Source organism: Eleginops maclovinus, chromosome 18 (assembly GCF_036324505.1).
Source record: "Eleginops maclovinus isolate JMC-PN-2008 ecotype Puerto Natales chromosome 18, JC_Emac_rtc_rv5, whole genome shotgun sequence".
Taxonomy (NCBI): domain Eukaryota; kingdom Metazoa; phylum Chordata; class Actinopteri; order Perciformes; family Eleginopidae; genus Eleginops; species Eleginops maclovinus.
The window spans coordinates 24,896,113-24,917,455 of record NC_086366.1 but is presented as its reverse complement, the minus strand read 5'-3'; the positions used below and the strand labels follow the sequence as shown (position 1 = coordinate 24,917,455).

The 21,343-nt window shown below is 38.1% G+C and overlaps 1 protein-coding gene and 1 long non-coding RNA gene across 2 annotated transcripts in view; both read right to left on the bottom strand.

Moving 5' to 3' along the window:
* nf1a (neurofibromin 1a) overlaps positions 1 to 13,972 on the bottom strand; it is a 71,684-nt gene extending 57,712 nt beyond the window's left edge. Inside the window, 7 exon segments of the mRNA XM_063906435.1 lie at positions 932 to 1,007; positions 1,662 to 1,729; positions 1,898 to 2,004; positions 4,114 to 4,304; positions 7,366 to 7,449; positions 8,180 to 8,323; positions 13,744 to 13,972. Of these exon segments, the coding sequence (XP_063762505.1) occupies positions 932 to 1,007; positions 1,662 to 1,729; positions 1,898 to 2,004; positions 4,114 to 4,304; positions 7,366 to 7,449; positions 8,180 to 8,323; positions 13,744 to 13,803 (730 nt within the window). The 5' untranslated portion in view covers positions 13,804 to 13,972.
* A 2,698-nt stretch (positions 13,973 to 16,670) lies between these two features.
* Positions 16,671 to 19,639, bottom strand: LOC134879715 (uncharacterized). The gene is made up of 2 exons (XR_010167864.1): positions 19,425 to 19,639; positions 16,671 to 17,654 (listed from the first exon to the last, which is right to left on the bottom strand). It is a non-coding gene; the product is annotated as an uncharacterized LOC134879715 (long non-coding RNA).
* Positions 19,640 to 21,343: the final 1,704 nt, after the last annotated feature.

Sequence of the window (21,343 nt, the reverse complement as noted above, 5' to 3'; positions counted from 1 at the left end):
ACACAGAATTACAATGTTATTATCAGAAGCCCCATGGTAAACATCCCAAACATCAGGCGGTTTTTTTCTCTGGGTTTAAAGTCTTGTATATTGGGGCTGGAATGAGTCTTAAACCCAGAAATGATTTAGCTTTTTACATTACATAGCATTTACATGATGCTCTTATCCAAAGCGACTTACAATAAGTGCAATAAACCAGAAAGATTCAACTAAGGACAACAAGAACAGTGCTGACACATTAACTTCAAACAAGCAATATCATTTTAACTGTGTTTTTTAATGATTTGCTAATGTAAACATGTTGTTTATATTTTGCGTACATTTTCCTTCAGACATGTAGAATTTAAACTTTTTTAATGCTATTTTATTTCTATTGAGATGTTTACATTTTTAATTGTTTATTTCTAGCTTTTTTATTTGACTGTGTACAATGCCTTGTCTTTTTATGCTGCTGCAACACAAACATTTCCCAGATTGGGATCGATAAAGTACTTATCTTATTTGAACACTAAAATGCTAACATCATCCTGAATTAAGATCTGTGGTTTTGACAAGCTTACGATATTTTGACATTTTGTTCTACGATATACAACTAGTCAGTAAATAGTTATCTTTATTTATCTGAAATGTGCAAGAATAAATCAAATATTTTATCATAGAGACTTCTCCATAAACAGGATTTAATTTTCACAATGAACGTATTTTAAGTCTGAGACTCGGCCTTGAAAATAACAAGTGCCTTATCAGACACAAACAGGAATTTATTGATGACTGGCACTGGTTTGGATGCTTTTTTTTAACCAATTGTATCTTTAGAACTCTGATATTTAATAATAACCATCAAGTTTTCATGAACTCAAGTAAATTTGTAGGCAATGTGCGATCAGTGCAGAGATTCAGTCCAGGTCAAATGTTGTGAATCCATTCATACCTGCCATGTCGGCCTGCGGGCGCTGGTAAAGCATGGTGAACTCGTCTGGGTAATTCTCCACCCAGTTCCAAAACGCCTGTAGAGAGATAACAGTGTGAGTATAAGAGGAAGTATACACTCTATTATGCCCTTTATTGTTGTTTACATCTCAGATATTCATTAGTACAGGGCACAGGGGTCGATCGGATATCTGCTGAATAATCTGCGTTTTTACAAATATCAGTATTTTATGGGTTTTTCTAGAAAATATAGTATGAGGGCGCTAACGTCCCTTCCGGCCAAAATTACTGCCCCGCCCACTTTACGGTGAAAATACTGCATTAGAGTAAAGCGGAAAATGTTAGTTTCTTCAAGTCTTAAAGCTGCTGAGTCATATATTGCACTTCAAACCACAAATACATCCAGAGTTCCGGTTCCTTTACTTCCTCTACAGAAAAAAGGAGTAAAAGAAAGGATGTAACTCAGAAATCTCAGTTTCAGTGTAAGCCTGCTTTAACATATCACTTTGTTATCACTGTAACATTTTACGGAGAGAATTTGCATTTTGGTATGAGAGCGCACGGCGACAGTAAGTCCCTGTTACCCGGTTTAGACCAAAAATAATCAATACCACCGAAGGCTAATTTAGCACGGACTAAATCATACTGGAGCTGCTCCTGTGGCGAACATAAGGCGGCAGATATTGTTGAAAGTTGGATTAACTTAGGTTGGGTAACAAGATGATGAGTACCTTCTCTAAACTGTTGATGACTGCTAGCTGGGCAGGCTTCTTGAGAGCTCTAAACTTCAACACAGTTTCTGGACAAAGAAAGAAAACAGAATTAATACATCACAAAGATAAACTAAATTAACTTCTTTACAGAACCCTTGAATAAGAAACAGACAGTTAAATCTGAAATATGTGCCAACAAATAATGTCACCATTCCTTTAAGGGGAGTGTGGCGCTGTATGAACAGTAAGCTAACCTTGTAGCAGTCTCTTGAGCTTGGAGCAGTCCACGTTGATGTACTGCATTAGCTCTATGTCGTGAACGTCCACATTGTCCTCGGAGCAAACCGTGAGCTCCTGTAGCCTGAGGAGAAACAAAGTCAGAGATGTGAAGACATTATTGCACATTATTCAGGCTGAGAAACAACCACGTAGTGCATTATTTTAGGTTTTGGTTCATATTTGGTTCATGTTCCTGTAGTGTGTGCTTATTCCCCATAATGACCGCCCCGCTGGACATTATCCCTTACTTCTTCCTCCGTTTCTTATGTTTGCATATACAGCGGGTAAAATAAGTATTGAACACGTCACCATTTTTCTCAGTAAATATATTTCTAAAGGTGCTAACAACAACCCATGCAATCCACACATGCAAAGAAATCAAACCATAGATGTCCATAAATGAAGTTATGTGAATTAAAATGGAATGACACAGGGAAAAAGTATTGAACACATGAAGGGAGGTGCAAAAAGGAATGGAAAGCCAAGACACCAGCTGAAATCTATCAGTGATTAGAAAGCAATCCTGCCCCTCAGTGCAAATTAATATCAGCTGGTTCAGTCCCAACTGATGGCCTATAAACAGGTCTCTCATTACCAAGGTATCACACAAGAGAGATCTCATGATGGGTAAAAGCAAAGAGCTCTCTCAAGACCTTCACAACCTTACTGTTACAAAACATGATGGCATTACAGAAGGATTTCTAAACTCCTGGATGTTCCAGTGAGCACTGTTGGAGCCATAATCCGGAAGTGGAAAGAACATCATTTCACCATAAACCAGCCACGACCAGGTGCTCCTCGCAAGATTTCTGACAGAGGAGTGAAAAGAATTATCAGAAGAGTTGTCCAAGAGCCAAGGAGCACTTGTGGAGACCTTCAGAAAGACCTGGAATCAGCAGGTACAATTGTTTCAAAGAAAACAATAAGTACTGCACTCAACCGCCATGGCCTGTACGCACGCTCACCACGCAAGACTCCACCTGAAGAAAAAGCATGTTGGAGCTCGGTTAAAGTTTGCTGCACAACATTTAGACAAGCCTGTGAAATACTGGGAGAATATAGTCTGGATCAGATGAGTCCAAAATTGAACTCTTTGGATGCCATAATACACACCATGTTCGGAGTTCAGATGGCACTGCACAGCACCCCAGAAACACCATAGCAACAGTGAAGTTTGGAGGTGGGTACATCAGGGTGTGGGGCTGTTTTTCAGCATATGGCACTGGCACACTTCATATAAGTTAAGGAAGGATGAATGGAAAAATGTACACAGACATTCTTGATAAAAATCTGCTGCCATCTACCAGGATGATGAAGACGAACAAGGGTGGACATTTCAGCAAGACAATGACCCCAAACACACAGCAAAGGAAACTCTCAATTGGTTTCAGAGAAAGAACATAAAGCTGCTAGAATGGCCCAGCCAATCCCCTGACTTGAATCCAATAGAATTGAAGCTGTCATTACCAACAAAGGCTTTTGTACCAAGTATGAAATACATTTCAGTAAGTGTGTTCAATACTTTTCCCTGTGTCATTCCATTTTAATACACATAACTTAATTTATGGGCATCTATGGTTTGATTTCTTTGCATGTGTGGATTGCATGGATTGTTAGCGACATCTGATGAACATGTCACGTCAACAGCACCTTTAGAAATATATTTACTGAGAGAAATGGTGACGTGTTCAATACTTACTTTACCCACTGGATATATCTTTGTTTTTATTTGACATTTTTCCATTTGTATTGCACATTCTAACCTGTGTTTATATTTTTACTTGTATTCATTTTTGTCTTTTCTTTTTTCATTCTAAAATGTCACAACCCGATTTCCTCCAGGATAATAAAGTATTCTGATTTTGAATTAAGTTAGCCAATCTGAATGTAGAGGCTTCAATAATAAAAAACAAAACATTTTATGAACACATATTCAATAATTGAACTCAAACTCACAGCGCAGGATGATAGTGGAGTTTTTATGTACATTTGTGGTATCAAGATGTTCCGTTGGAAGCTGCTGCTAATCAAGTGAAGGGATTCTAATAGACCCCCGAAATGTATATATATTTTTTTTAAGCACATAATAATATCGGAGGTGGTTAATACTGGTCAGGCAAATAACAAAAGCTTCCAGAAACATTTTAGATGTTTCCATCCCTGAGAGGAACCCATGCTGCCTGAGATCTACCTGGTGGAGATGCGGCTGAAGACGGCGTTGAAGTTGTTGCAGCTCAGAGAGAAGAGGACGGCTGAGGCGGAGGCCCGGAGCTCAGCGGCGTGCTGGTGGCCCTCGCGGTACGTGTGGATGAAATGGCAGATCTCCGGCAGCAGCTGTTTCACCAGCATGGTCTCATCCAGACGCAAGCAGTCCTTGGATTGCTGAGGGGGTAAACAGTCAGGCGTAAGTCCACATAGCGTCTTTTTCTGTCAGAAAGGAGCTGGGCCCCCTCACAGTGTTTCATTAAAAGAAAGACTCCCTGTATATGACAACTATATCTAGACAACATATCACAGCTTTCGTAAAAACAAAGACTAGCTCCGCCCTCTTGCCTTCAACCCATCTATTTGTTTGACCAACCGGAACTTCCCCTGCTCTATCTGACAGCCGTAGAGCTATGAAGGCAATTCCTACAAGGTTTATAAAAGTATAAAACTCACAGGTAGCAACAACGAAAGCCTGTCCATCCAATCTGCTCAGAAAACTCAGAAAAAGCTTTTTGGTCTCTGCTATGATAGTTTCCGTGTGAATGACACTTCTCCTAAAAATGTGTATAGAGACGTCACCAGCGCTTTTCTGAAATGTTGAGATACAGCTCCGAAAAAAATGAAGAGACCACTGCAGCATTATCACTTTCTCTGGTTTTACTATTTCTAGGTATGTCTTTGAGTTAGATGATAATATTTTTTATTGTATAAACTACTGACAACATTTCTCTGTGTTGGAATTCAACAGACACTGGAATGGCTGCCATACATTTAGAGATATGGATTTAAGAAAAATGTGGAGTGGTCTCTTCATTTTTTTCTCTTTAAAGCCACACAGGGCCCTTACAGCGAATTACAAGTTTTTGTGGCACGGGTCATCCGGCTTTTGATGTTTTCGAACCCTGTGTGCAATATTACTAGGAATGGGTATTGTTAAGAGCTTAAAGGTCTCCTTCCATGCTATATTTCAACAATATAGTGTAGGACAATAGATACAAAAACTTGTCTGTGAAGTGTTTTGCTCAAAATACCAAACAGATCACCATTGTAGCGTGCATCATACCCCTCTATTTCAGCCCTGTTCATTAAGTGCTGATTCTGTGACTGTCGCTTTAAATCTGAGCTGAGCTGAGCTGAAGCTGGCCACGCCCCTTTGGAGCGTCATGCAGCTCTCTGTCTGAAGAGAGAAGTTTCTAACAGAGAAACTCAGCTAAACGCTGCCGTGATTAAACCCCATATTATGTTCCAAACCACATCAAGCATTATTTCTGAAACACTTCTCAGTGGTTACCACTAGAACAGAGACTTTATATGTATTATATTAACAACAACTCTAAGTCCCTCCTGCAGACATCCTGCCTGCCACACACACACACACACACACACACACACACACACACACACACACACACACACACACACACACACACACACACACACACACACACACACACACACACACACACACACACACACACACACACACACACACACACACACACACACACACACACACACACGATAGGTTGGGACGTGTCACGTGGGCGGGACGTTGCCAGGGGTTCAATGTAAAGCCAGCCCACATTTCGGTTATGATGTCATAACCGAAGCAAATCTCGATCAGCTCGTTTGTATCCCCATTTTTAAAGATGTGGCTAAGGGGGAAAAGAGAGATGGTTGTATTTTCTGACCCTTTGTGAGTGTCCTTACAAACCGGGGACACATATTTATGTATAAAAGACAGCAAAAAGTGCATTTTGCATAATAGGGGACCTTTAACGGTACTATTACTCGATCCAGTACTTAAACGGTATTCTTATCGATTCCATGCTATTTTTAAGGGAAATACTAAACAAATTGTAAACAGAATTAACTGTCTGTGAGCAAGTGCCTTGCCCCCCCCACACAGACGAGAAATCGCTCTTCTGAGTGGAAATAAGGATTTTGCAAATACAAAAATGTAGTTTCTTCGATACAATGTGCCAGGTAACTTTTATGCAGCAATAATGAATATGAAATCAGTTTCATATTTGTTCTTCATTTCTCCAGTAACGATAACAATACAGATAACGTCGGAGGTTATCGATACCATGCTCTTTAAAAATGTGAACCTGGGACCCGTCTAATACCGGGTTTCGGAATCAATCTCAATATATTACATATTAATACAGAGGGTTTTTTAATTTCAGCATGTTAGCTTTGGGACTTGTGTAAACCTCTGTTTTTCTTCCAAGTGTTATTGTGCTCCTCAGGAACGTTTTCTGAGAAATTCAATGAATTTTTTCTACGAACCACAGGAAATGATGTATAAACACCATATAGACATTGTGGGCCGTTATTTAGCGGAATCATATTATTACATGACCTTGTGTTTTTGTTTGACCCAAATTAAGCTTCACAATGACCCAGTTTATGTGGTTTCCACAAACATACTGTAGACACTACTTTTCCCTATTTTTAACCAATATGCTATTACCCATGCGATTAACCAGACAGTTTGTCCCATGTCCATTGGTTTTGACTCATTACCCAACATTAAAGGCAGGATAATCTCCTCATAATAACACCACTTTTATAATAGTTTTAGTGTAAATGCAATCGCCAGAAGTAAATAGCTAACATTGGCTATAAACAAACTACATCACGTTCAAATGCTTTGAACAAAATGTGAACATCTCTCCAGCTTCTGTTAACCACAGACCTTATTTCAAGTGTCCATTGACTTTGAGCCGAGGGGGCCCAGATCTTTTAAAATGCCAACTCATTTCCAGGTTTAGGACTTATTCCTGAACCCCTCTATCAGCAGCACAACCCCAACCAGAAATAGAGAGATGCTTCCATCTGAATGTGAATGCTAATGACTAAAACCTGCACAGGAAGCAGAGAGCAGTTCCCATCGGATGATCGGCTCCCACCAAACGCCTGCATATGTAATCCCAGCCTGCTGGTTCACTGAGGAACCTCCCAGGGATGAGGAGAGCGTGATTGATGGAGGATAAGTACATTACCAGAGGTTTTCGTCTGAGTGAGCACAAACACAGCAGCAGAGATACTGAATCTCTTGAGTTTGATTTCCTCGCAATGCACAAGATCGTAGACAACAGCCTCATCCCAACACAGGGCTCATAATGGCATCGACGTGAGTCTTTAAAGCGTCAAAATAAGATCATTTCTAAAACTTCTATTGTTTAGATTTTTTAAAGCTCCAGACAGGGTGTTCAGAGGGAAGACTCACCCCAACCAGGCACTTATCCAGGGTGTCCAGGATGATGAGCTGGGAGAGGTAGAGGTTCTTCTCCGAAGCTTCTCCAAATATCCGCTGTGAAGAAGATCAGTCAGAACGTCATTAATCAGCATTAAATGTTAGGAAACAGCATTAGGACACCATAAGGTTAGCTGTTGCTGCCTCAGTATCAAGTTACTGAACAGCATCACAATGCTGTCATTACCCAGCTCCAGGTTGGCTTTTGGCGCACTTTACAACCTCTAGTCTATGATATAACGGTTTAAAAAATAGCTATTGAAGGGTTCGTATTGGGCATATAATTCAGCTTTTTAAAAAAAACCATTGAATAGACCTCTCTTTCCCAATGTCAATGGGAAAAAGTATATTTGATACCAATGACATCAGAGACTAAAACAGTGGCTAGAATACCAATGCGGCCACTGCAAACATTTGCTCTGCTCAGTTTGTGGAGGCTTGGTTGTATCGTGTTTTGACTGGCTACCATTGGTTTTAAATCTTGGATGAGTGAAAAAGATGGTTGCTATTCATAAACACAGGGGTGCCTAATGACTCGTGACGCTTCCTTGACTAAATGAGGGACCTGCAGTGTTATAACAACACCTTTTATTCATGGCTCAGTGTGCGTAAAAACCTTGACTGCGGTTGTACTAAAAAAAGATCCAGGGTCCAGCTTATATTCCTAGTGGAACACCAAAAAAGATTGAGGCGAGGAGAGCCATACCATGTGGTGGAATCACGGCGTAAATGAAATAAATGACACAACTAGAACTAGGAGAGATTTACTCCGAAGAACCCCACTCACCATGTTGTTGACATTTTTGAGGATGGTGGTGAGGCCACTGATGACGAGGGAGAACTTGTACTTGGAGATGTTGATCAGACATTCCTTGTTGTGCTCTGTGCTGACTTTGGTGTGGGTGTTCTGGTGTCCAACTTTAATGGGAAGCTGAAAGAAAACAAAAGAGAGGATGAGGATGAAGATATCACAACTCATGGTATCACATTATGGTGAGGTCATTTTACCGTTACAAATATTATAATGCATTTTAAAGTATTGTAAAACTCATTCTGCCGAGTTAGAGTTGCTGGCTCAGCCTTAATATAGCCAAGAGAGGCTATACAGAATTTTCTGAATAAATTAGGGGTCACATCCCTTAATCCTTTGGTATTGTTTATTATAAATCACAAATCATGATTGTTTGATTAGGTGATAATGTGAAGAACCGTAAGAAGTGAAGATGAATTTAATGGAAATAGTCATGTAAAATTCTTAAATATGGGTCAAGGTCTTTATTCACCTTAACAGCAAAGAGAGCCTGGCCTTACATACGAGACAGGCCTTAATTACCCATTCACAATGTAAAGTGTTATGATAATGTATCATATTATCCCGTGCCCCTTCACACGGAAATATGTCTGCTTCAATTCATTTTGTCTGCTATTGATACCACTTATTTCATGTTTATTTTATGTCTTGATAACTTGAGAACATTGCGAGTACCCATGGTTATATTTCCATTAGTAAAACAACCGACATGTTCTACCCACCCAAAAGTCATTTAATTAACGTATTATTTACAACGCTTTTTACTTTTCATTCACTATCAATAACCGAAACACTTCCTGCATTTAACACCTTGCATGGCTAAAAGGCTTTTGACATGAAATGCCTAAATAATATTGAGTTCAATAGACATTAGTTAAAAAACTAGAAGCAATTTCAGAAATTTGGGTGAATGAACATTATTGTTGTGAGTAAATGTGAGGACTCCGTTACTGTACTGATGGAATTTATGTGGTGGAAAGTGACACATTTCTTATGTGAACTTTTATTATTGTATGTGTTATGCTAGGAACGTGGCCACAGTATTTCAGATTTACCGTAAATGTGATTATATTTTGGGGCCCCTTCAAGTTTGTTGTTGTACAACTTTTAGCAATAAGGCAAACTCAGTTACAAGATTAGAAACTACCCTAAATTGTCGGAAAATCCATAAAAACGACCATCACTTAAGATATGATATGTTTTATTTAACCAGCAATCAACTATTCAAACATCATTTTCAAAGTAAAGCTAAAAAAACATAATTTTATTTAAATGTTGTGACAAAACAGTAACGCCCAATTTAGGCGAAATTAAATGTTCTTTAAATTAAAGGACATCTTCAAAATCCTTATGGTGCTACATTGACTTGTCATAGGGACACTTATTGTTGTTCTTGCACCATGTAACTTTGATGAGTGGTTAAGATCTCGCGGGAGAAATGTGTAGGCTTTATGGCATTAAACTGACTTTGGCGAAACTGGTTGATATTTTATGGTTTTCTTTCCAAGGTCCTCCCGCTACACTACCTCATTCTTGGTGAGTTTCTGATGGATAGAAAGGTTTATTTGGGGCTAAAGTGTCGCCTTTTTTTGCAATTGAAATGTGGCTGCATTTGCAAATTGCCTTAAAATGTTGCTAGTTTTTCTTTACAAGTAATGTGATCATAACACATGCAATTGTACAGCTGTTACATTTCTATCTATCTATCTGTCAACTGAATTGCCCTCTGAAACTGAAGGGGCGCCATATCTCACAAATAACAATTCTGTCATTATGTGGCGTAAAATGGAAAAGTAATTCACTTCTTCTATCCTGTTTCATCTGAATATTTCTCGAGACCAAAGTTCTGCCCAACAATCGTCAGTTGCAACAGGCCAAAAAAATGTGACTAATTGAAAGCCATGGGACAGGAACTCAATACAGCTCAATGGTTCCATCATGAAGTCAGACTGTCACACCATCACATGCGCATAATATACGATGTAAAACAGGCCAGGCCTCTGTTTGCAGTCCAGTGCAGCACAGCGCGGTCAGTGAGCTCTTTGTTTCTCGCAGCTAGGCCTAGCCATTCCTCCAAAGGTCACGCATGCATTCAGTGTCCAGTTATTAGGTACACTAGGTTAAACATGTGCAGTCTAATACAAAAGTCCTGCAATAGATCCTTCTTTCGTGGAGGTTATTATGTTCCGCTTTTGTTGAAACTGCCTTAAAGAGAGGGCGATTCAACGGCATGACTCTTTGCAGGTTTTGTGGTGCTGTTTATTGTGATAATAACAGGTGTTTCTATTATTTTGTATTAAATACATAATAGAAATAGTAATAAAAGACCTTGCTTGCAGTGTTGTTTTAATCATTTATCAGACTTCTTCTTTAAAATGGTGGTTTATAGAGATCTTTCCGCAGAAAAAAAATGCTGATGGCCGAAGTCAAAATGTGAAGTGAGGCTCACCACATCCAGTCATTCTTATTATACATCCATGGCCACTTCTCTGAAATGCTTTCTCCAAATGGGATCAGAATCTTTGGGCAGGTAGAGAAGTCATAATTTTCCAGAGTGATTAATTAACCTTATTTGAAGAAAAAAAAAGGAACCTTTTCTCTTTGATTACTTTGCTTGCATAGCATCAGTTTATTAAATGTACAACAGCAATTGAAAGGGGAAAAAATAGACATCCTCACATTGATTCTGTGGCAGCTCATTTGGCTTGAAGGTCAATACTTCACCTTGGAAATTGTCGTTTGACATGAAACAAGATCACTAGACGTGGCTAAAATCCACAGAAACACCAAGTAAGTAGAATTTGTGATAATATTTTATCGCCAAATGTTTGAATTGCATAGCATTGAACTTTCAAAAATCAATCGAAACAAGGTATGTTTTTCAATCTGAATAATAAGTAGGATCACCATTCTCCCAGTGTTTTTTTCAACTCATCCGCACAGACTAGCGCCAAAAGAAAAAACTAGGCCTAGTTGTAGCAGCGCTGCTTACCAGTAGACTTTAGCTAGAAGATACTCAAGAGCGGAATACAGAGAGCCTGCAGCTACAAGAAAATGCAGCACTGCTTAAGCCAAAAAAACACCACAGTGCGGCTTAATGGTAAGCAACAGCTAAAACACAAACACAGTGGAGTTACTGATAGCATCCAGCTAAAAGCCACCATAGCGCAGACTACCAGTAGCCTGGAGCTAAAAGACAAAACAGTGATGCTTACCAGTAGACTGCAGCGAAAAACACAACAAAGCGCCAGTTATCGAAAGCATGCAGCTAAAAGACAACACAGCGCATCTCACACACAGGCTAAAGCAAAGAGACAACACAATACATGTAAGGTGGCTTACTGAGGGGGAGGAAGCTCAAGTTGTTATTGTTTATTGCAATATAAATAAACTATTTAAATGTGACCAAATGGCCTTCAAAGCTATATAGTGGACATGTCATCCTGTCACCATGTTGCCTATCCTTTTATGTGTAAATGGCAGTTATCAGGGCATAAACCAATTATGTGGTAACTTTACAAAAACATACCAAACAGTGACATGGCCGTCACTGCAGTAATTATTTTAACATGTCAACTTCAAATGAAATAAAAATAAACAGCGTGAGGGCCAGAAGTTTTCAATTTGTTTGTTGGATGCTGCTGCAGATTAATTTAAGCATATTGTTTGTCCTGCAGTAGAAGAGAAGGTGTCCAAACCATGCACCCACTAAAGATCATCACTGTAGAGCAATCACACTTTGGACATGACCTGTGCAAACCTCACCCCTCTATTCAGCGCAAAAGAGCACTACGCAAAAGCAACCAGGTAGATTTCCTTCATTGGGCACACACAATCATAACACCAAACACACCCTGTACCTACAAAATAATTAATTAAATTATATATTGTATAGTTTTAAATAAACACTGTCACCACCATCCTTTTCAAATATAAATCTAATCATTCATATTTATAAATAATAATAAGCATTACATTTTTTTTTTAGAAAAGTGTATTATTAATAAGCATTTATAATCATGCATCATCAAATTGTGTAGCAGGCTTAAGTTAATTGTTTACTGCAAAGCTATTTTATGTAGGAAAATAAAACGATCTGACGATTATGATCAGGCTATTTCAATTCTGTTGTGATGGTAGTTATTTTTATTTACCATGCACACTACATGAGCAAGGAAAATATTTAAATGTCAATAATAAACACCATATTTATTGGGGCTGGAAGGCTTTAGTTGGGGATAAGGATAACAATAACCAAGAAGCGGATACAACACCTTAAACCAATGGTAGTAATCCAAGCTGAGCGGCTAAACCCCGGCTTCAGTGCATGATCTGTTGCAATTTACACCAGACACAAAGACTTTTAAAGACCTAACACACACACAAACCGGCTGTCAGATTTCCCTTCAAACGACAAAGAAAAGTATTAATGCGAACTGATTGGGATTACTGAGTGTTGAGGACATTAACATATGACTTTTACAAACCCTGTTGACATATCTAGTAACAGTTTCAACATGAGCAAATGAAAGTAATTGCTTGTGTAAATTATATCTCCAGATAGAATCGTTGTGAGAAAAAAAACATTTACTATGGATATTTAATTTGCAATATCAATAGCTAGCAGGGAGAACAGTAGTCCCTCTTATATGGATTTCTCTTGGAAACAAAGAAAAGTAGTAATGCAAATAAGATTGGGATTAATGGGATTATTGAGTGTTGAGGACATTAACTATATCAGATTTCTGTTATTGGGTATATAGGCTGCATAGCTTGACAGTTTCAAAAGGCTCTTCAGTTCAGGTTTAACTTTACAAAAGATGAGTTTTACACACACTGTTGACATATCTATTCACAGTTTCAATATGAGCAAATGAAAGTAATAGCTCGTGGTAATTATATCTCAAGATAGAGCATTGAGATAAACGAACACCATTCACTATGGTTGTTTCACTTGCAATATCCAGCAGACTACATGATAATGGATCTTTAAATAAAACAGCTAGCAGGGAGAGCAGCAGTCACTCTTACTGCTGAGGTTTCCTCACATACCACTAGCCTCATTAGCTCATATGAATACAGCGTGCTAACACAGTCACATCTTATTTGTTTACATTAGATAGCTAGGCCTGCTAATGTTAGCTACCTAGCTGACACGAAAGAAAATGTTAGCTGAGGAACTTTAATTGACACACAGACGCTTATGAGCAGGTCCAAAATTCCCTGCCATGCTCTTTTATTGTGTATTATTCTGCAATGGGGCGGCTGTGTCCGTCTAAATCCCGGGACAAATGCAGGATACATCTGTTAATTGATCGTGGAGACGGCGCTAGCTAGAAAGACCTCATCTTCACTGTTTTGCAGCTGGGACAAGCAACACAGAACACATTTCCGTCGAAAAACTAGTCCCGACGGGATAACGCTCTTAAAATGTTGTATTTTAAAACGTCGTCCGTGTAAATGTAACGTTTGCCGGGGTGGTGGGGCCCTCGAGACTACCTAAGCTTGCTACACCCATCCACTGAATCAACCCATCTTACCTGCTCATCAAATCTAGTAATCACGGCCTGGACCCACTCCACTGGTTTGTGAGCCGCCATGGCCGGGCGGAGGGACACCGCAACGCTGGGCTGCTAAATCCAAGGTGTGAGGCCGGAGCTTGACAGACTTAATTATGAATGAAAATCTGCCCTGAATCGATGGGAAAGGACGAAAGGGGCGAGTATTTTTCCCTTTCTGTAGGCTTCACCATGCCACCGCCATGACACACCACCGGAAGTCTTCTTCAGAGAAATTGATGGGAGGTGTTGGAGACCAGGGTCAAGCTAGCGGGAATGAAACAGAACACTTCCAGGCACAATCTTCAAAGTAATGATTGTTGACGAGATGTTTTTTCGATTTAATAAATACAAATACGGTTGTTTTGGGGATTGACATAGCGATTACAGATGGAGAAAAAACACTTCAAATATATATGAAAAAAACAGACAAAAAAATACCTCCGTGTCTGTTAAACGTTTCTGTTTTCTGTAGTTTTAGTCTCTTTTGTAGTCTATCATCTGCTTTCAGGCTGATTAAACTGTGATACAACCACAAACCTCCAGATGTGCAGGGATAAACACACATTATAATGATAGTAGTAGATATTTTCTCAATGACTGCAACAGTTTTTCAGGTTATTGTTTCTCTTTTATTTTGAGCATGATTTTCATGACTTCCGCCAATAATGTGGGAAATTCTGGCAAGTGTCAGATTGTTTACAGCGCATGCTTAAAGTAATACCAGGCCCATCAGAATGTTTTCAGAGCTAAGAATGAATTTTTCAGTTTTCATTATTAAATCTTAGTCATTCTAAAAATAAATGTTCACAGTATCGAAAATAAACACAACAAATAAAATTACAAGACATTATATTTGCGTTGCTCTCAACAGCTCAGTGGGCTACTGCACCGATACCAAGGACAGCAAAGCTGAACCAAACAAAAAGTAAAATAAAATAAACAGGCTGTGCACAGGGTGTGCAGGGTCTGAAGTCATGTTTCCTGACTGATTGTCCATTTTAGTCTGTTTCAAGGGCGTACGTTTCTTTTCAAGAATAGGAGGGGGCTCTCATCATTTCCTGCATTCTGGTGTTTATTTATATGCCCTAATTATTTGATCATAATGTCTTTATTTTAAGAAAAAAAAAAAGTCATTGATGTCATTTATGATTTATATACCTCCAGATTGATGTGGTTTAACTTGAACATGCTATCACTGCATTTCTTTAGTTCTGATAGTTTGACCCTGTCACAGAGATTAAATGTGAGCGCGCAGTTTTTACCAGTGCCAGGAACATTGTTCCCTCTGTTCGGGGTCAGCACAAACTGGGGAAAATAATTAGGATATCAGAGGTGGGTAATCCTAAACAAAATAATCTTCATATTATCATGATTTTTCTATTCAATCTTATTGATGGTGTGTCAGTGTCAGAAAAATATGTCGGTCCAGCTTATGATATGTAGGCCTATATGTGTAAATGTACTATTACCGTTACTGTGAAAATAGTAACATTGACAACTTGTGCTAATCTTGGCTATTGCCACTTCTGTGATGATAATCGAGCTAGCACAGAAAAAGATATTTGATAAATATATTAATCCTATTTTCTAACTGACCAAAAAATGATCAGTTTCCACTAAAAACAAACGTAACAGGGTGGACATGTTATGCTATCTTTATTCTGCTTCTTGTAGACGCTTTTCCTGCCCAAAATGAAATCTTCTTCTTGAGTCCTAAAAATAGTAGAAAAGTAAAGGGGCGTGGCCAGGGGGGTTTAAATCAGAGTAAACAGACGGGACATAGACACTTGGGACACACACTGTTAAAAATCCTTTAAACAATAACACAAATTTGGTGAGAAATTATAATAATAGGATTATACAACAATGTAGAATGTGTTTGTATTTGTTTGAATTCTTTTTAATAGATCGTTATGGATGTTGAGCAAACATGATTTGGGACATGGCAGGTTGGCCTACTTGTGCTAAAATCACAGTAATTTGAATATCCTGGTTATACAAAATTGTTATTTTTATGGGGGATTAAAACCAAACTTTTACAAACAAGAATTAGCCCTTTTAAATGCTAAATATATGATATAATGTCTTGGGGACAAACAAGGCACCGAGTGTTTGAGAAGAAATCAGCAGCATTAAGTAAAATAAGTACTAAATAAATAAATCATCCAGATGTTTTGCCTAGAGCATGTTGTACGACTTCATAGAGAAAGTGTATTTTTAGAATTGGCATAAGGATGAAGAAAACAGTGACAAAAACCCGTGGCTGCAGCTAACTTGACAGCGCCATGTGTGGTTCAGACTTTCATTTAATATTCTCAAGTTTCAGTCAATATTTTCAAGGGTCATTAAGAATTCTTCAGTTTAAGTCAAATTGTTAAAGTTTCTTACAACACTCATAGTTTTGATGAATATTGTTAAGTTTCAGTCAATATTTTTCAGGTTTCAGTCTATATTCTCACAATACAATCCAAATACTCTTAATTTGTTCAATATTTTGAAGTGTGATTCCTTTTTCTCAAGTCTGTCAAATTCACTCAGTTTCATTCTAATCAAAATTCCCATACATTTTTTCCATATTTCATTCAAAATTCTTCTATTTTGTTCAATATTTTCAAGTTTTAATCTATATTGTCTAGGTTCATTTAATATTCTCAAGGCACTGTCATCAGCCATCCAGTAAAATAATAGACAATTTAACCTTTAAGGATGCATTTGGTCCAGAATAACACTGATGACCATATTCAATATTGATAGCCGTAGCCAAATATGGGGTCAACAGAGTCTGGATCTAAGTCATTAATTCCTCTACCTGATGAAGACAGATATAAACTAAGATACACTTTTAGCGAAGACATCAAAATGCAATATAATTGATCATAAATCAAAACTCTCGAACACTAACCAAATTCAAAATTATTTAAAAATTAATTTATTGAACTGAAATTATACAGTTTTAAATCTGTTAAGGCACCTTGTTGAAATTGGACAGATGAAATGAGTGACTCCAATTAATGTTTTTCAATAACTTAATGGACACAAATTGGGTAACAATCACATTAAAGATGAAGAGATCCATGTGTGGTTTAACATACTGGACTGGAGATAACACATTCTAAAAATACATTCAATAAAATACTCTGGCGTTGCATTCAGGAAAAACCTGAAGTCTTCTTTGTCCCTAAGTCATACATACATCATATTCATACAGATATGCGTGAGTGCTGTCCAAAGAGTGGTACATGTCAGAGACCGGGCTCATGTTGCATTAACTAGAAATATTTAGATCAGCACCGAGTCAAAAGTTTTTACATTTTTTAATACCTCTGTTCAAACTTGGCAAGCTGTGCACGTGTCCTTTGGTACGCATGGTATTGCATCTTTGTGTAAGACATCAACATGAATCTATCTGCTGCTCTGAAATAAACAGAATAAAATCATCAATCGTCTGAAGGCACAGAGGTTTCTTCGCTCAGTTTGATTTCTTCTTTTTGCCGCTTGAATCCTGCTCAGAGCAAAGAGACTTTAGGGGAGGTTTTCATTGAAACAATTGGTAGGCTAGACACGGGCCTACAGAGGGATGGTCGTCTCATGAAGGGGGTAATCCTTTGGGTACAGCCATTGTCAGTTTGAAGTTCATGTGTTTTCAGCAGAACTTTAATGTCTACTCTATAGCACCAGGCCTGGTGGCCACATATACAAAGACGACGATGAGCAGCACCACCACAGCCAGGGTAGGCAGCACTATGGTGGCCACCTGCTGTCGGGCCTCCTGCATGGCCTGCTTACGCTCCTTCTTGTCCTTGGACGTTTCTTTTTTGGCTTTGCCTTTGAGTTGCCTCATGTTGTCTCCAGGACCGCTCACTCTACTTCTTTGTTGTGTTCACAGGAACCTGACAAAGACAGATAAAACTAGTCAGAAAAAGTCTTACGCTTAGAGTTAGTCCCAGAAAAAGGAAGAAATTAAAATCTTTGTATAAAGATTTAAAACAGTTTTAACTGTTGACCAAAGTTAACTTCACAATATCTCCTTTGACTATTAGCTATTGGATTATTCCATTGGATATTTGAATATTGCAGAAAATAAGGTCTGTGAAAAACAGACATTTATGATACTTACACGTTTTGTTCAACAGGATAATCTCCATAAATGAACACCACTTTATAATAATTAAACAACAAATACAAAGACCAGAAGTAAAAAGCTAACGTTAGGCTAAAAGCAATCTACATTACTATCCCATGACTTCATGTCAACACCGCTAAACTTTTATTAACAAAATACCTTATTTTAGGCTATTAGCCAAAAAATGTTTCCAAAAACCATTGGCTTGAGACGAGTTAACTTGGAAGGTCTAAAATACTAACTCTGTTCCAGGTTTAGGACTCATTCCTGCACCACTCTATAGCAAGCCTCCAAAGGCAATGTGACATAAGTCAAAAACCGTGTTGTGTTAAGAGTTTTGTGAGGTTAGTGTAAGTAACAGTAAAGGTGCAATACATCCCTGAGTGCCAAACTTGTTCTATAATCCAAATTAGGCAGGGGGATATTTTTCAGAGATGTGACACATATTAGATTTTTATTTAACCAGTCAAAGCACTGTGTGATTTGGATAGGGGAGATCTCTGTGGATTGTTCCATAAACACCTCCTGAATGAGAAGCTGATCTAAAATGTTTGGTTAGTTTGCAGCAGCTCCATCCCATGCCCATCAAACAATGATGGAGAAAAAATGGATTTAACAAACGTCTCCTTTATTTAGTGTTCGTTGCCAGTTTTTGTTTGTTTTGTTTGTTTTTTAGAGAGGAGGAGACTGTTCCTGGTAAAATCATCCTAAATTAAGAAATTAATTAAAATTAATTAAGAAATAAATAGAGCAAACATCAGTGGTAACTTAGCTTGCAGTCCCTGGACATTAGTTGTCCAGTTGTCGTGAGATAGTTGTTTAATGTGAAATGGCTTTATTTACTGATTTACGGGTTTTCATCACCACGTCTGTTTTTATTAGAAAGGAGGCGACCTCTGTGGATTTACTGGACCCCAGTAAAAGAAAAACCTGAACAATGAACAACTACATATTGTGCATTTTACTAACATCAGGATTTGTCAAATGTTTTAGTTTTAAAAATGTTTTTTTGTACTTATTATGGATTTTGTTTTGTTTGCTGTACTTAAAACATACTGAACCTCAAATGTAGTGTACACCCTGCACTGACTGGTGACACTTCAACCATGTATGACGTCACGGTTGACAAGTCATATAACCTTACCGGTAACTTAGTAAACAGTCAAAAGTCAAATAAGGTTATCGTAACAGTAGTTATCTTACTAGCTGAGTGACACATTGTTGATGCCGCCTAGTAGCAGTCAAGCTAACATTACATGCAGTAGGTACAAATGAGGTAGTGACTTTGCCTGTTTACTGGAATTTAACAAGCTTACTACGACGATGGACTTTACGCACGGGTTATTCAGCTAGCCACATTGCTGCACATGTTCTTTAACGGGTTATAACATGCGGTTGAGGAACAGTACGGTCCTGTATCCGGTGGCTCCTTACGCTAGTTAGCATGGACTAACTTTAGGAAATGTGAGCTAGAGAAGTTACAGCCCTGAGAAAATACTGCTCACGATTCATAAAGCCAGAGGTAACGTTATCTTACGGGCAGAGTCGGAGTTGTGTTCCGCGCTGAAAATGTGTTTTGCCGTTCTTCCAGTGTTTCTACCGGATTCCGAGATGCCAGGTTTGATACAGCAGAAAGTACAGTAAGTTAAAAACCTGCTGTTCCTTACGGATCTCGACGTGGCACTCAATAGCAAGGCTTGAGGGAAACCGCTGTCAAGTCCGCCAGCATGAAAACGATGGAACTTCCGGCCATATCCTCCAAAATAAAACACTAAAGGAAGACATTTAAATTAGAACATTATAACTTGAAGTCTGATAATACAAAAAATAAATAATAACAATTAACAATTATTATATTGATTATTATTGTTATTTTTATTGTTTTTTTGGCCGTAAAGCTTAAGCCAGATCACATGGCAACTTTATACAATTTGCAACAATAGCGACATTTTAAGGTTGTTGTATATTTGAATTTGGTGTTAATACATGTCTTAAGCATTTTCTTTTTTAATGCCGAATAGTTTCTTAAAAATACTTATTTTTATTATCTTCCTGTTTATCTGTGACCTACTTTCACAACTTATTTTCTTATATTGTTTATATTCGCTCCACCAGAAACCAAGTCAAATTCCTTTTATGTGTAAACGTACCTGGCAACAAATTTGAGTCTGATTCTGATTAAGTGGAGAATATAAAAGGTGCACAAATTATTAACAGGAGGACTAATATTGATTGTGTAAAAGTCATTAATGTGATATTGGATATTGGACACATTTCAGCTAAAATAAGGATATACTGTTTCATTTATTTTTAAAATGGACTTTGTCAATGACAATAAAAGCACCAGAATGGAGGAATTATAATTTAGCTAGGCTCAAATTTGAACAGTTAATTAACATGTAAGCTAGTTCTGGTGATTTAAGAAATTCATTGAGTAGAAAATAATTCTGATAGAGTGAGATTCAAATGCTTCCTTTATTTAGTCTCACTAACTGTTAATGAACAGGAACTGGGACTATTTATTGGCAGATGACAAGTGACTCACTTCAATAAGGTGTTCAGGTGTTATTGCCCTTGGGCCCCTTACAGTTTATTGGTTGTTCTCAATTAAATTAGGCTGAGTTGAATTCCAAATAAAAGGTATTGTATTTGTAGTTGTATTTATTTTCTTAATAACAAGGACAATAGACTCAATAGGAAGAGATCATGTTTTTAAATCTTACCTCACTTACATTTATAGCACATTAACTCAAGCCAGAAGTTCTTGAAAATGTCAAACTAGTCTCAAAAATGTTAAATCAAATGTATAAATCTGAGCCACCTGCGTTAACCTGAAAAAAAGGCTTGTGCAAAACTCGTGCATCAAGATTATCAACACAAGTCCACTCAGAATTTTGAAGAAATTACACGCACGCAAGACACAATAGGTTTCAGAATCAACTGACAGATGTTTTAAAATATTTTGAACTTGTCGCGCTCCAGTCCTTAGTCACACTCACATGGCGAAGCCCAAAAAGACCAAAGCCAATTTGAAGAACACCCAAAGAAAAGGCCTTAAGGGGCTCTTATAGTGAAGAATAGTGCGATGGAGTGCAGACTAAGGTGGCCTTTAAATGAAGAAAACACTGCTCTACATGCCAGACATCTTCCTGCACTCTGGTCGCCCCCCACCGATAGCTGGTGCCTCTTATTTTTTCCTGCCCCAGCCCCTCAGATTGCCTGAGTCCGCCACTGTCCAACACCATCACCCAGTTTGCTGCTGATCAGTAGAACAAGCCTGACAGCCTACAGAGAGGAATGTAGAGCCCTGACATCTTGGTACCAAGAAAACCATTTACATCTTGGCCAAACAAAGCAAACTTTTGTACTCATACCAGTCTGTCAATGTACTATATTTCATAATAAATATATTCCTTTTCATTTTGTAGTAGCGTTGTTAGAGGGAACCTGAATTGA